This window comes from Tympanuchus pallidicinctus, unplaced genomic scaffold, assembly GCF_026119805.1.
Source record: "Tympanuchus pallidicinctus isolate F22 unplaced genomic scaffold, pur_lepc_1.0 scaffold15, whole genome shotgun sequence".
NCBI lineage: Eukaryota > Metazoa > Chordata > Aves > Galliformes > Phasianidae > Tympanuchus > Tympanuchus pallidicinctus.
The window spans coordinates 25,715,857-25,728,533 of record NW_026294669.1 but is presented as its reverse complement, the minus strand read 5'-3'; the positions used below and the strand labels follow the sequence as shown (position 1 = coordinate 25,728,533).

The window sequence follows — 12,677 nt, the reverse complement described above, 5'->3', positions numbered from 1 at the left end:
GACAGCTTGGCTCTGTATTTGCTTTTTAGTATACGAAAGGTTCACGAAAAAGTAAACTTGATATTTTTGACAGTTTCAGCATTAGTGGATTCACTATTAGTGTTCTGCAAAATATCTGGAAGGTATTGATTGACAAAAGGGTTTTAATGTACCAAAGCATTTATCTTTCATGTATAATTTTTAATGTCTGAACATGGAGAAAGGAAACAAAAATAATTGTTACAACACTAAGCAATAGCTTAGTTTTTTTAAAAAGGACCAAAGGAAAAAAAAAAAAACCCACTCCTTGTTTATTCTGGAGAATTTCAAGTTTCCCCTTTGTAATTGCAACCCCTATAATGAATAACATTTTATGCATTGCCTAAATATCCTGGTATTTTTAAAAAAACCTGTCTATATATCAAAAGCCAGAATGCAACCATTTAATTCTATGCAGCAACTCTTAGGATGTCAGCAGTCACCATACCTGGGAGTAACTTGGGTGACATCGGACGGGTGAAGGATTCTACAGGTAGTGAAAGTAAACGTGGAATTTGTTGAAGACAGACACTTGCCAGGATTCAAGGCTGCAATGTGGAGAATTCACATCCCATGAGGTTAAAAGTAGAGACAAATCATAATTAATGAAAGCAATGTTTGAGATGATGTTGTCACTGCTAATTTTTATCTTTTTTAAAGGATAACAAAGACAGTATTGTCTCAAAGTCAGCTATTTCAGTTGAGAAAAAGATTCTACCATTAGTTTATTTTAAAATCCATTTAACTTTCTTGCTTTATGTTTTTTCTCATTTGAGATGAGCTGAAATAATGCTTTTCAAATGTTAGTAACATCAATAACCACAGAAGCTAACTAGCAGTACAAGAAATACGGACGTTCAACTTAAATCAAAAAACAAGGCACAAGTTTCTATCTAGCCTTTATAAAATGCTCTGAAGATGAAAAGAATTAGAAGAAACTATTCCATGTGTATTAAGTTGCATTTGAACTAGCACTTTGAACTAGTGTAGTATAGAATTCTGCAGAAAACTAAGTTATTGGAGATACATTCCTAAACTAAATAAAACCTAACAAATAGTAGAGTCCTGATAAAAAATGTTGGTCTGTAAGCCCACACTGCAATCAGAGAGCTCAGCACATAAACAGTGATGAAGCCCATGTGCCAAGAAAAAGCAGGGATGTTTTTCCCATTCTTTGACCTCAGCCTTCCTTAGGGATTTGTATTTTGACAAAAATAAGATCAGTGTTTGCAACACGAATTTTCCCATGAGGGGTTTGATACAAATTTAATGCTAAGATATCCATCATCACCTTTTAAGGCCCTGTTTTCTACAGAATCTAAGCTTCACACCTTTTACTAACAAAAGTAGCACATTTTTTGATAATTAAATGCAAGATACTGGTCATCTTCAATTGCTTTTGTAAGATAACTGCCTAGCATATAGTTATTCAGATGTAACCTTATCCCAGCTAAGTTTTCCAGCAGCCTTGTACCACCTAATTAAAAAACTGATATAGAAGACAAACATCACCTTCTACAACCCCCTGCACTATATTTTGTAGCATGTAGATGAAATTGACAGTGTCTCCCTAACAAATTTACTGCAGACTCGAATGCAGAGGGTGGACAGTTTGTAAACTGCTACAATTATCAAGGCATCAAGTATGCATTAAAACCTCAGAAATCAGCATACAAAAGGAGGAAAAAAATCAGTAACTGTGCTTCTTACCAGTGAGTGGTACTGCTACTGAAGTAATAGGTGACAGGAAAATCCCTGACACTGGTTTTGCCACTGCAGACTTATTTTTCTCCGGGAAGGACTGTTGCACTTGAAATGTTATACCTCCTTCCCCTTCTTCATCATCCTCCTCCAAGTCAGAGATGCGGTGCACAGAATCATCGGTCAGAGGGGTAAAACCTTTTGTAACAACACCTGGTCTTGGGTCAAGTATGGTGCCTAGGTTGGGTCGAGCAAGCTGCTGCCAGTGAAACAGGGTCTGAGATCCTGGTGCGACAAAAGAGAATTGTTTCAGAGAGCCAACACCTACTATTACATCAAGTTACAAGAACACTTGATAGCAACAATTTCAGCCATCTGGTGCCGTTGCTGAAGCACACAGTGCACTTGGATGGTGACACCAAGAGCCAGAAAAAGCCTAACATTTAGCACCATGTAAAAAAGCCAAATACAAAGTGATACTGATGAGCTAGTTGGCACAAAGCCAACAAGAATGCTTTTTTCTCCTCATTAATTATCATCATGTCTGTCTATACACACAATGAGTTAGTTGGCAAATGAATATCAAATCTTTTTTTGCTGACAGAAGAAGGAAGATCTTCTGCTTACCTTCGATGGGCTTGACAATTTGCAGTTTTTCTGGTAGGAGGACACGGAGGTTACTGGAGCTGGCAGAGAGATCGGTGAATTCTGAGTTTGTACCCAAGGAAAAACAACTTTCTGTTGGTGTACTATAACCACTAGCCCCTTCTTTCTGCTCATTCAGCAAATGCATTTTGCGCTCCCACTCTTCCTCAAAGAACTGCTTTTCACTCAGATAGTTCTGGTGACGGAGAGAGAGCCTGTGCAGAGCTGTGACTAAGTCATTGTCTCCAGGAGTTCCTGGCTGGCCAGGCTTATGTCTGCCCCTGTGTGAAACAAGAAATAATAACAGATATGGAGACCACTAAATTCAATATTTTTCTCTTACATAGCAAGGGTCCAGTGTGGATTCAGTTTTAAGCAAATCAGTTTAGAAAGACAATAATAAACTGTTTCCTACTTCAAATTCTTCTCAGAGCTGCTCCTCTGGATCATCTGTGCATGGCTTTCCATCTGTAAGCCAGACTGAAAAGGCTTTGCTGTCATAACAACACTTGACCTATTAGATCCAGGGATTGGTAATGGAGCAGGAAAAGAAGAAGAGCGGCTACGAGTAACGTTAGCAACCCTGACAGTGTCAAATACTCGTTTCTGTTGACTCCTGCAGAAAAAAAGCAAGAAAACAAATATGGGTTTTGGAAACATTTCTAAAAGGATAATAAAGCTTTGTGCAACAAATTTGCTACAGAAGAACAGAATTACCTAAAACGTTCCTCTATTAATATCAGAATTACTGCTTACTTTGACCTGGAAGAACAAAACATTCTACTGATAACTATCTGAGAAATTTTAGAAGCTTATATTTAACTCTTGCTCAGAAATGTGGTCTTCAGAAATAAATCTTCAGAGTTTTAGAAATTGTTATCAATGTTTAAGCTCTAATATCATTTGCCAGATCATTTTTCTGTAAGTAGTCAAAATGACAAAACTAGTGCTGCTTGTCAGAGGATCTGCATAAAAATATTTCAGAAATCAAAGAATGAGATAACATTCTTCTAGCAAATTTCCAGCTTCTTCATGGAAACAATTAAGAATAACAGATTTCAAAGTTGAAAAGTCTACCAGCTAATTATTTATTTTTTTTAAAGCTATATAGAAAACTTACTGTAGAATGAAAGTTCACACTTACAGACTTCCCGATAGCTCACCTTACCTAATATAAGCATATGGAAAAGTACTGAAACATCACAAAATATCTGAAAACATACTTTTGCTTGGATAGGAGAGATTCATCAACCTGACTCAGTTCTTTCCGCATTGTCCCTTCAATTTCTGCTGCAAGGGAATCCTAAGGAAAAAAAGAGAACCAGAAGAGTTGACAAATTAAATACAATAATTTTAGCAGAAAACATCTCTCAAAATACTTGAAAATTTTCAATTTTTTTCCTCATAGATATGTTTCACACAGAGTATAATGCATAGACCTTCCAGTCTCTGAAGGTGGAGAGAAGTAAGTTTTACACCATCATAACATCTACATAAAACTGTTCAGCTTTCATTAGCAAAATGTACTTTCTTGGTACTCTTGGCTTCTTAAATTAAACAACACTTGGTAAGAGCACTTCTTACCAGGCCCAAACACACACGAGGGTTTCTGTATAAGCAGAATGAAAAATCAAAACTTGACAAAATCCCAGCACAGCCCAGAAATTTGTGATACACTATTCAGAATATTCCTGATACTAAGAAGAAAATAAAAGCTTTTAACATTTTTTTCCCATTGATTTACTTATCTTCAATTAATCTAACACATTTCTGATTATGCTTAAAGTTCAATTTCACAAGATAAGGAGATAAGGACATAAAAGCACATCATAAGATACTTAAAGGAAAAAAACGCTGTTTGAACTCTCAAAAAAAAATGGTTTCTTCAGTATTGTCAAATTATAAAATTTAACAATATATTTGCACAACCCAGCTAACAACTGAACGTATCAATTCCTGTACTAATAAAAGTCACATAAAAAGGAGAAGCCATCCTAATATCATAAAATGGCAAGTGAATGATTCATTTACTAAATATGAAAGGTGTACACTCAGAAGTGTACACCTTAAAAAAATGAAAAACTCAGCTTCTTTGCCTATAACAAAATGGTTCCCTCTGCACTGCAGGTAACAGCTGTTTACTCCAGGCCATTTGTGCCAGTAGGTATACACCATAGCAGCAGTATTTGTTACCACTGGAAATGTTCCACATGCCTGAGGGTGGCAGAGACAAGCAACAGAGCTGGCTCTGCTGCGCAGCAACTTCACTTCTTCTTGAGATTCATGCAGCATCCCCAAACACTCTGCATTGCGATCTTGCAACTCATGTAACTGAAAGAGAAAAGATGACACGATACCATTAAGCTCCAACAGAAGCAAAACAAAAAGACACAGTGAAACTGAGTAACTTGTACAGATGAGATGGATTCAGTACCATGTTTCTACTATTACACAGCACATGCTAACATCTAAAATTGAAAGCAATAATAGACACAAGAAAGACATGGAGCTCTACGAGTGGGTCCAGTCAAGGGCCGTGAAGATGACCAGAGGGCTGGAGCACCTCTACAGGGGAAGCACGTAAGGCAGGCTGGATGATGGGCTATGAGCAATCTGGTATAGTGGAGGCATCCCTGACTATAGCAGGGGGTTGGAATCAGATGATCTAAAAAGTCCCTTCCAACCAAAACCATTCAATGATTCTATGACTACATTCAGCATAACACTCACACTAATTTCAGTGGTGAGGGACAAAGCCCAAATTAAGACTCAAAAGAGTACAGAATTAAAACCAAAAGTACATAAAAACACCTGCAAATACCATAATTACAAATGAAAAGAAGGAAGAGAATTTCCTTCAGCTACAGCAAGCTACAGCACTGTTGATGTAATCAGTAATATTCATATTAATGCATTCTTTTTCATAACAACTAAGAAAAATAAGTAAGATCTATCTACTTGGAACATCCTCTTTGCCTTTCAGAGTCTTATGAATCACGAAAGCATGGGTCAAAGCAATTATTCTTTTCCTCCTATCATTTGGCTTCTCCCATAATAAAGAAAATGAATAAATAAAGTTTAAAATAAATAAATAATAATTAAAAAGAAGAAAGCTGTCATTTAGTTTTATTTCTCTTGTATTCTGTTATACACACAAACGTGCACATGCACTGTAAGTACCTCCGCTGTCAGTTGTCTCTGAGCATCTTTGGAAGCTTGTAAGTGAAGTTTCAGCTCTTCCTTCTCAATCACATGCTGAAAGCACAAAAAGGTGTCTATTATTTTCTAGGCTGATTTCGTTGAGAGAGTTGATTCTCTGCCATACTTTCCTGAAACAGTCACAGTGATGTAACCCCCACCTTGCAAGTCTGTTTTCACCCACTGCAAGTACACACATCTCCTTGTGTGCACATACACACATGCATGCACACTTCATCAGCAGTCCCTTACTTCTTTGAGTTTATGCTGAAGATCAACAATCTGAAACAAAAGGGATGAAATCTCTTCTTGGTAGCGGACCAGTTCCTCACTCTTCTCTGACAACTCCTCTGTTATTTTGGAAATTTGCGCATTTGTTTGCCCTACAAATATAAAAGCAACTCAATCAATGGCTTTAAGGAATTAAAAGAAAAAGTTAACTTCAAATGTAGGTGTAACGTGCTGAAAATTGAGTATGCAGAAACTGATATGCATAGCAAAGATAGGATCAATGACCATAACATAACCAAGACAAGCCACTACAAATTATTTCAAGTGACACACGGATCCATAGTCAACGCTAGATTTATTGGAATACGCTGAGGAAAGCAGGCTCCAAGTCTACCATTTTCTGTATACAAAGATTTTTTCACACTTTCTCAATACAGCATACACCTCTTAATCTATCTTTTGATTCTAACAACTGTCTGTTCCCCAAGGACCCAGTGCACACAATTTCCAGTGGTTATTCTTATTTTCCTTGAATGTTTCCTGAAGAAAAGTGACAAAGCACCTCAAAAGGCTGAAGTATTTTATACAGATAGCTTCTTGCTATGCTTTCAGGGCACGTGTACAAAGTCATAATAAAGTATGATCTACCTTGCATAAAAGGTCAGACTACAGATTAAGAAGATAACCTTAGAGCAAGAAAAATCTTATTTCTTAAAAAAAAAAAAAAAAAAAAAAAAAAAAAAAAAATCAGTCTTAATGGAATTTGAGTTTAAAAAAATGATTCTCTAGAAGTGCTAAATATTTATCTTTTAAAGCAGTGTAAATTATCTTTAATTGATAGTGATTATTGTATCTCACAGGTTTGCTACAGGATAAAATCCTGTCTGAGGGCCTATAGGCATCTGATGTCAATAGTTAGGATCACTTCCCTGAAGACACAAATTTTAAAGCTGTGCAGTAGGCACTGTGTGGAAGAAGATTCTGAGAGCCTAAACTGGCTAGTAAGTCTGTATACTCTATGAAGTTAGACAAAACAGAACTCATGAACATTCTCACTGAAGGAAAAATGGAGAGGTTTTAAGAAATTAACATTTATTTGCAATGGATATAAGTTTCTACAGACAAAATAGTAAATTAACAATTACCCAGGTATCAGTTTATACTTATAAACTGATGGTTATCTTAAAAAAGAAGAAACAGCCAGTCTTCTTCATGGCGGTTGCATACAAAAACAAAAAAGCAAACTTAAAATATGGGGGTTATTATGCACAAAAGAATCAGACCATATAAAATGACTACTGATTAAAAAAAAATATATATATATATACACACACACACACAATCATAAAAAAAAACCCTAAGTAACAGAACAGCTGCCATTCCCTGCAAGTAAGTAGTCCTCAAAGCAAATTTAAACAACTGTTCCAGATACATCAAAACACTTGCCAATTCAAATTCGTCTGTTTTTCAGTGTCTGTAGTCTTCAGTTTAGGTTTATAAACACGAGGTTTAGTGCTGAAGTTGAATACCACAATGAAACTTCATGGAATACAGAACAAAAGACGTTTGCACTTGGTAAAAGAGCAAAACTCAAAAAATTGGCAGAAATTACTGAAGCTCATTTTTTAATTCAAGGATGAACAAGAGAAAATTTAGGCAGCAGGTGTTCAAGTACTGTTTTGCTATTGTAAGATACAACTTGGATACTCACGGAGCTCTCTGACACAGTCATTAACTAACTGCTGTTCCTTCTCTTCATACGTAATGGTTTCTGTCTTCAGATGACAGGCCTTAAAAAAAAAAAAAAAATTAGTCTTCCCATTTCAGTTTATATATATATATATATGTATATACATATACATATATATATTATATACAAATTTTATTTTGGACATTGCTGCAAGTGAAGAATCTGCCCTCTCTTTGTCTTCTTAAGGATTTGTTTATTCAATCCCTAACGCCAAACTAAGATGTCATCTCAACACATAGAAATTTCCAAAATACTGCTATTAATTGCAGTTAGATTTACACCAGAACATGTCACAAACACTCGAGGGTCTGATACATCTACATTCTTCAGCTATATGCTCACATGGATTCACATACAACATAAAGGCACTGTGATAGGAGTAGAGGCTTTGAACATAATAGTAGTGAAGGAAAGAGAAGGATGTGGAGAGTGGAGGAAACGTGGTTGGATATGACGTGTATGCAATGAAACAAAACACCTGTATGTTTAAAGAGAAACCCAGATGCTAGATGTTTAAACAGTTCTAATTTATCTCATATCCAGCATCCACAGCACATACTATAACTCAGCTATACCTTCGATCGGAGAGCAAGGTTCTCTTCCTCCAACTCCCTGAGTTTATCTTGCAAGATATCCAGCTGCAAGAGACCTTGTGATACATTGAAAGACTCATTGAAACGTAGTGGTGTGGAACAACTAGAATCTGTTTCGCTTTCCTCAGAAGCAATTGAAACAATACGAAGCAGGTCATCCTTCTTCGACAGTTCATGCTGGAGCTGGTTAACCTAGCACAAAAGAAGATTACCAGCTTGTGAACTACTGTTTAGCTAAACAGTATTACATTATATTATTTATCCCAAGAATTGAGAGGCTGCATATCACTGCTCTACTCTAACATGAGATTAAAAACTGCTCACTGGTCACGATCAATTTGTATATACTTGCACAGAAGATCCAGGCCCTGTGTATCCTATACAAAGTACACAAAATCATGGTTTCAGCACTGTAAAGGAAACTGAAAATTTAAGGTAATATAGGAATGGACAACACAGCTTACTATTGTTTTTCTTCTTTTTTTTAAGAACAATTTACTTTAAAATAATTTTCCAGCTGCCTTGTTATATCTTACATTTTAACAAGCTAGTATCTTTTTGTTTATGACTTTTTCTGCACTGTAACTTCCTGGAGAAAAGAACCAGTAGATATCTGTGTGCACAGAATGGTCCCCACCAGTCTATATAATAAATGAACTGTAGGACAAAGGAAAAAAGAGATGAGACAAATCTCAAGTTAAGACAGATTCAATTTTGCTTATTGATATTTTTATGTGAATAAATAAGCTATGCTGGCCTACAGCTGACTGTATGTATTTATTACCAGCATACTGTTTAACACAAGCAGCTGAAACTATTTCACTATTACTCAGCCTACACGTATTGTCCCCAAAGATAAAAAATACAAAAAAAAACTTGGGATACTTTCTAGGTTGACAACTATACATACATATTTTTTAAGCAAGAATAATCAAGAAAAGATTAAATAAAGAATAAGGAAAAAAGGGAATGAAGATATGGAACAAAACTCCCTTTGCATGTTTTTTTTTTGTTTTATATTTAAATGGAAGCACTCCATTAAGTCAACTCATTTTCTGACTGTTTCTTCTCTTCAGAAGTTGCTACGTAAAAGGTCACAACAGATGTCAACTACATAGTCTATTTTTATTTATATTATTATACTCTTAGTTTAAAACCAAAATATCAGACTGATGTCAAAAGAAACACTTTAAAAGCGCAATTTTGCTCTAAGTATATCACAAATAGCACCTAACGTTCCTAACCTAACGTTCCTGCACCTAACAATTTTTCAGTAACCACCATGTGCAGACTTTATAGTTGACCCTTAGCCCAAGAAAGCTGACTGAACTATGACAATGAGGAGGATGATATCGAAGTACACTACATAGTTTGAAAGTAGCAATTTTGTGTGTTCACAATGGAATAACATATTTCTATGAATCCCATTTCCATCATCATATAAAGAAGAAAAAAAGGAAACAAAAGAAAAAGAATCACTCACTTGATCTAGAGTTTGTCCTAACTGTTCTTCTAGTGCTTCATTCTGTTCCGTCAACAGATGGTTTCGCTTAAGCAGGGCTTGTCCAATTCGTGCTGCCAGTTCCAGGTCCCGATCTTTCTGCACATGAAAAGCGAATGAATGTCTACTTTCGATCAGATAAAGTGTAAATTCATAGTAATTTTGATTTTCTTAGTTACTGTTTAATGCACCACCGCTTTGACAGCTCCACTGTCAAATGCATTGGTTCTTCAACATTGTCAAAATGATTAATACTTCATTTTGATCCAGAACACATCCCTAACTGTGCTTCCCTTGCATAGTCATTTTCAATAAGAGGGGGACAGCACCTAATCTAGGTATAGTTTTGATGAGGTTGAAGGCTCTGTTGTATTATTCTAAGAATTCACATATGCCCAATTCTGTTGTCTTTCAAGTAACAACTTCTTCAGAACAAACTGCTTAAATGGAATAGTGATGAGAGGGTAAAAGCTAAGAAGAAAGCTATTTCTTCATTGTTACTTGCCAGCCCCTGTGAGGCATCCATAGTTTAGCTAAATTCTGTTCCTGCGATGATGCAACTGACTAGACAGCTTCTCAGGACCCATGTGTTTGATAAGCAGCTCATGAAGACAACTGAATCAGGCAGGATTCCAGTAGCTGAATAACCTCTTCAAATACATGTCCTCAAATGCATTAACACAGCATTACAGAGGTGAACATACCTCAGCTAGCAGATGTCTGACCATATCAGCATCACTGTAGGTTTTCTGCTCCATATTATCTGTACCTAGAACTGACAAGAGAAAAAAAACACACTTACTGAAGTACCTTAATTTATAAGAGGACTGCTGGGAAGGCAGAGAACTAAAACACAGCAGAAATACAGCAATCAGTTGAGAAAACTTGCAGTGACTTATGAAAATGCATTTTAACTTCAGAAATTTGAAACAATGCTTATTTGAGAGGCTGATCTCAATGAGGCATTGAGTATTTGCAGCTCTCAGCAATATTAGCTAGAAGCTGAGGTGTTTACATATCCTGTAAAATTAGAAAATGGTGAAGAATCTTTAGATCAACTTCTTCAATATAGCTAAGTTATTAAATCATCCACCAGGGTGGGGACAAAGGGAGAGTAATGCGATCCAAATATAGCTGAAAACACTTGAAGACTTCATCCACAACAAGCAGGACTTGAAAATGGGATGTAAGGGCATGAAGAACATAAGACAATTCTGAACAAAACTCAGTGCTAAAACATAAATCCCTATCCTGTTCTAGTTCTTGTCCTGAGAAACAAAAGACACTAGTAAGAAAACTCTTAATTACCTTGTGAAAATTTGCAAGATCCAGACAAGGAGGAGGGAGGAAGTTCAATAAGAGCTATAGTAACAGAAAATGAAAGACAGAAGAAAGAAAAAGAAGATGAAAAAGAGTTAAAATTTAAGGAAACAGTCTACTGGGTCTGGCTGGGACGGAGTTGACTTTCCCCACAGCAGACCACACACTGCTGCGCTTTGCACTTGTAGCTAGAACAGCACTGATAACACACCAATATTTTATCCATTGCTAAGTGGCGCTGGCACAGCATCAAGACTTTCTTCCCAACCTGAAAAAAAGCCCAGTAGGCAGGGGGGTGGAAAAGAGGTGGGGAAGGGACACCACCAAGGCAGCTGTACTGAACTATCCAAAACAAAGGGATATTCTGTACTGTAAAAAAAGCCGAGGAAATGGAAGGAGAAGGGGGACTTTTGTTATGAAAGTATTTTCCTGAGCAATCACTACACATACTGAAACCCTGCTTTCCAAGACACAGCTGAACATTGTTTGCTGATGGGAAGCAGATAACAATTATTTTTACCCTATGTTTCTTCAGCCTGCTGGGTTTGGGTTTGTTTTTTTCCCCTTTAATTACAGTGTCCTTATCTCAACCCAAGTCTCTTTTCTTCCATCATATTTTTCCTCCATCCTTTTGGCGAGGGGGAGTGAGAGAGTGGTGTGGTGCGGTATAGAAAGCAACCACTGCAAATGGAATAGTTACTTGCATATATCCTCCACCACAAAAAAAGTAGAGATGTGTAAAGCGTATCTTTTTTATTCCTAAAACTTCTGTGGAAATTTTAAGGAACCACCTAAATATGATTCTCTTCAAAATGAGGATATCTTACAGGTGAAGGATGTTTATGCCTCTTAAACTTCAACAGAAATTTGCTATTTTCACTTGGAATAGTGATCAAGAAAGCAAAACAAATGCAGCAATATAAAATGAATAAATACAGAAGTAACTGCTTCAGCCGAAGGTGTAAATTAACATCTTTTGAAACTAATTCCATCACCACTGCATCGTGAAATAAGATCATTATGGTCTACATCTATTTCTGATAATTGTATGCCTTGTTTAAACCTGATTCGTACTCCAAGTATGTTGTGGTGCTGGTTCAGAGTGTTTTTGTCTTAGTTCTTATTGAGGGCTGCTGATGCAGTTATGAGACAATACAGCTACACTGAAGTGCACAGTAATTTTATTAATGTATTTTATGTAAGCTATATATATCCTTTACAAAGGTAATGCTTACAATTAACCTCACAAAACATATCACTAAGTCTGTTCTTCAGAAAAAAAATAAGTTGCATTTTAGCATATGAAGAAACTTAGTCTTTTAAGAGGAAAACGGAAAGAGCAATATAGAAGAATAAGATTTACTGAACTGTTTCTGTAATAGTTTAACAGGGAAGAGAATGAAACTAACAAGTCAAATACTTTTTACTAAGTAGATTAGTGAGCATAAAAAAACAACAAACACCATTCAAATATTAACAAGCTTTGAACTTCAAGCAGTGATATTTACTAATCCTATTTTAAAGTGGGGTGAAAATAGAAAACTAACTCCTCAAAATGTGAAGTACTTACCTGTGGCAAGACATGCATTTTGTAGGAAAGTTTTACTGTGTCATTTCCACAGTTTGCCAAGAAAGCACTTACCTTGCTTATTAATATTTTGAAAATTCAACTGCACACAAAAATAACTATTAGCCCTTATAGGTAGAATATTACAGCCAG

The 12,677-nt window shown here is 36.1% G+C and overlaps 1 protein-coding gene across 11 annotated transcripts in view; it reads right to left on the bottom strand.

Moving 5' to 3' along the window:
- TRAK2 (trafficking kinesin protein 2) overlaps positions 1–12,677 on the bottom strand; it is a 64,306-nt gene that overhangs the window by 35,149 nt on the left and 16,480 nt on the right. For 9 of the 11 annotated variants that reach the window (XR_008204917.1, XR_008204918.1, XM_052676303.1 and 6 more), the window contains 13 exons: positions 10,946–10,999; positions 10,342–10,412; positions 9,620–9,736; positions 8,119–8,328; positions 7,505–7,583; positions 5,815–5,945; positions 5,545–5,619; positions 4,579–4,695; positions 3,588–3,667; positions 2,780–2,980; positions 2,347–2,645; positions 1,729–2,004; positions 467–566 (listed from right to left, as the gene is read on the bottom strand). Coding sequence is in view for 9 of the 11 variants with exons in the window: in XM_052676303.1 (XP_052532263.1) it covers positions 467–566; positions 1,729–2,004; positions 2,347–2,645; positions 2,780–2,980; positions 3,588–3,667; positions 4,579–4,695; positions 5,545–5,619; positions 5,815–5,945; positions 7,505–7,583; positions 8,119–8,328; positions 9,620–9,736; positions 10,342–10,412; positions 10,946–10,999 (1,810 nt within the window). In the remaining 2 variants the exon portion in view is untranslated. The remainder of the gene's footprint in view (positions 1–466; positions 567–1,728; positions 2,005–2,346; positions 2,646–2,779; positions 2,981–3,587; positions 3,668–4,578; positions 4,696–5,544; positions 5,620–5,814; positions 5,946–7,504; positions 7,584–8,118; positions 8,329–9,619; positions 9,737–10,341; positions 10,413–10,945; positions 11,000–12,677) is intronic. The other 2 variants (XM_052676309.1, XM_052676310.1) reach the window with 1 other exon arrangement.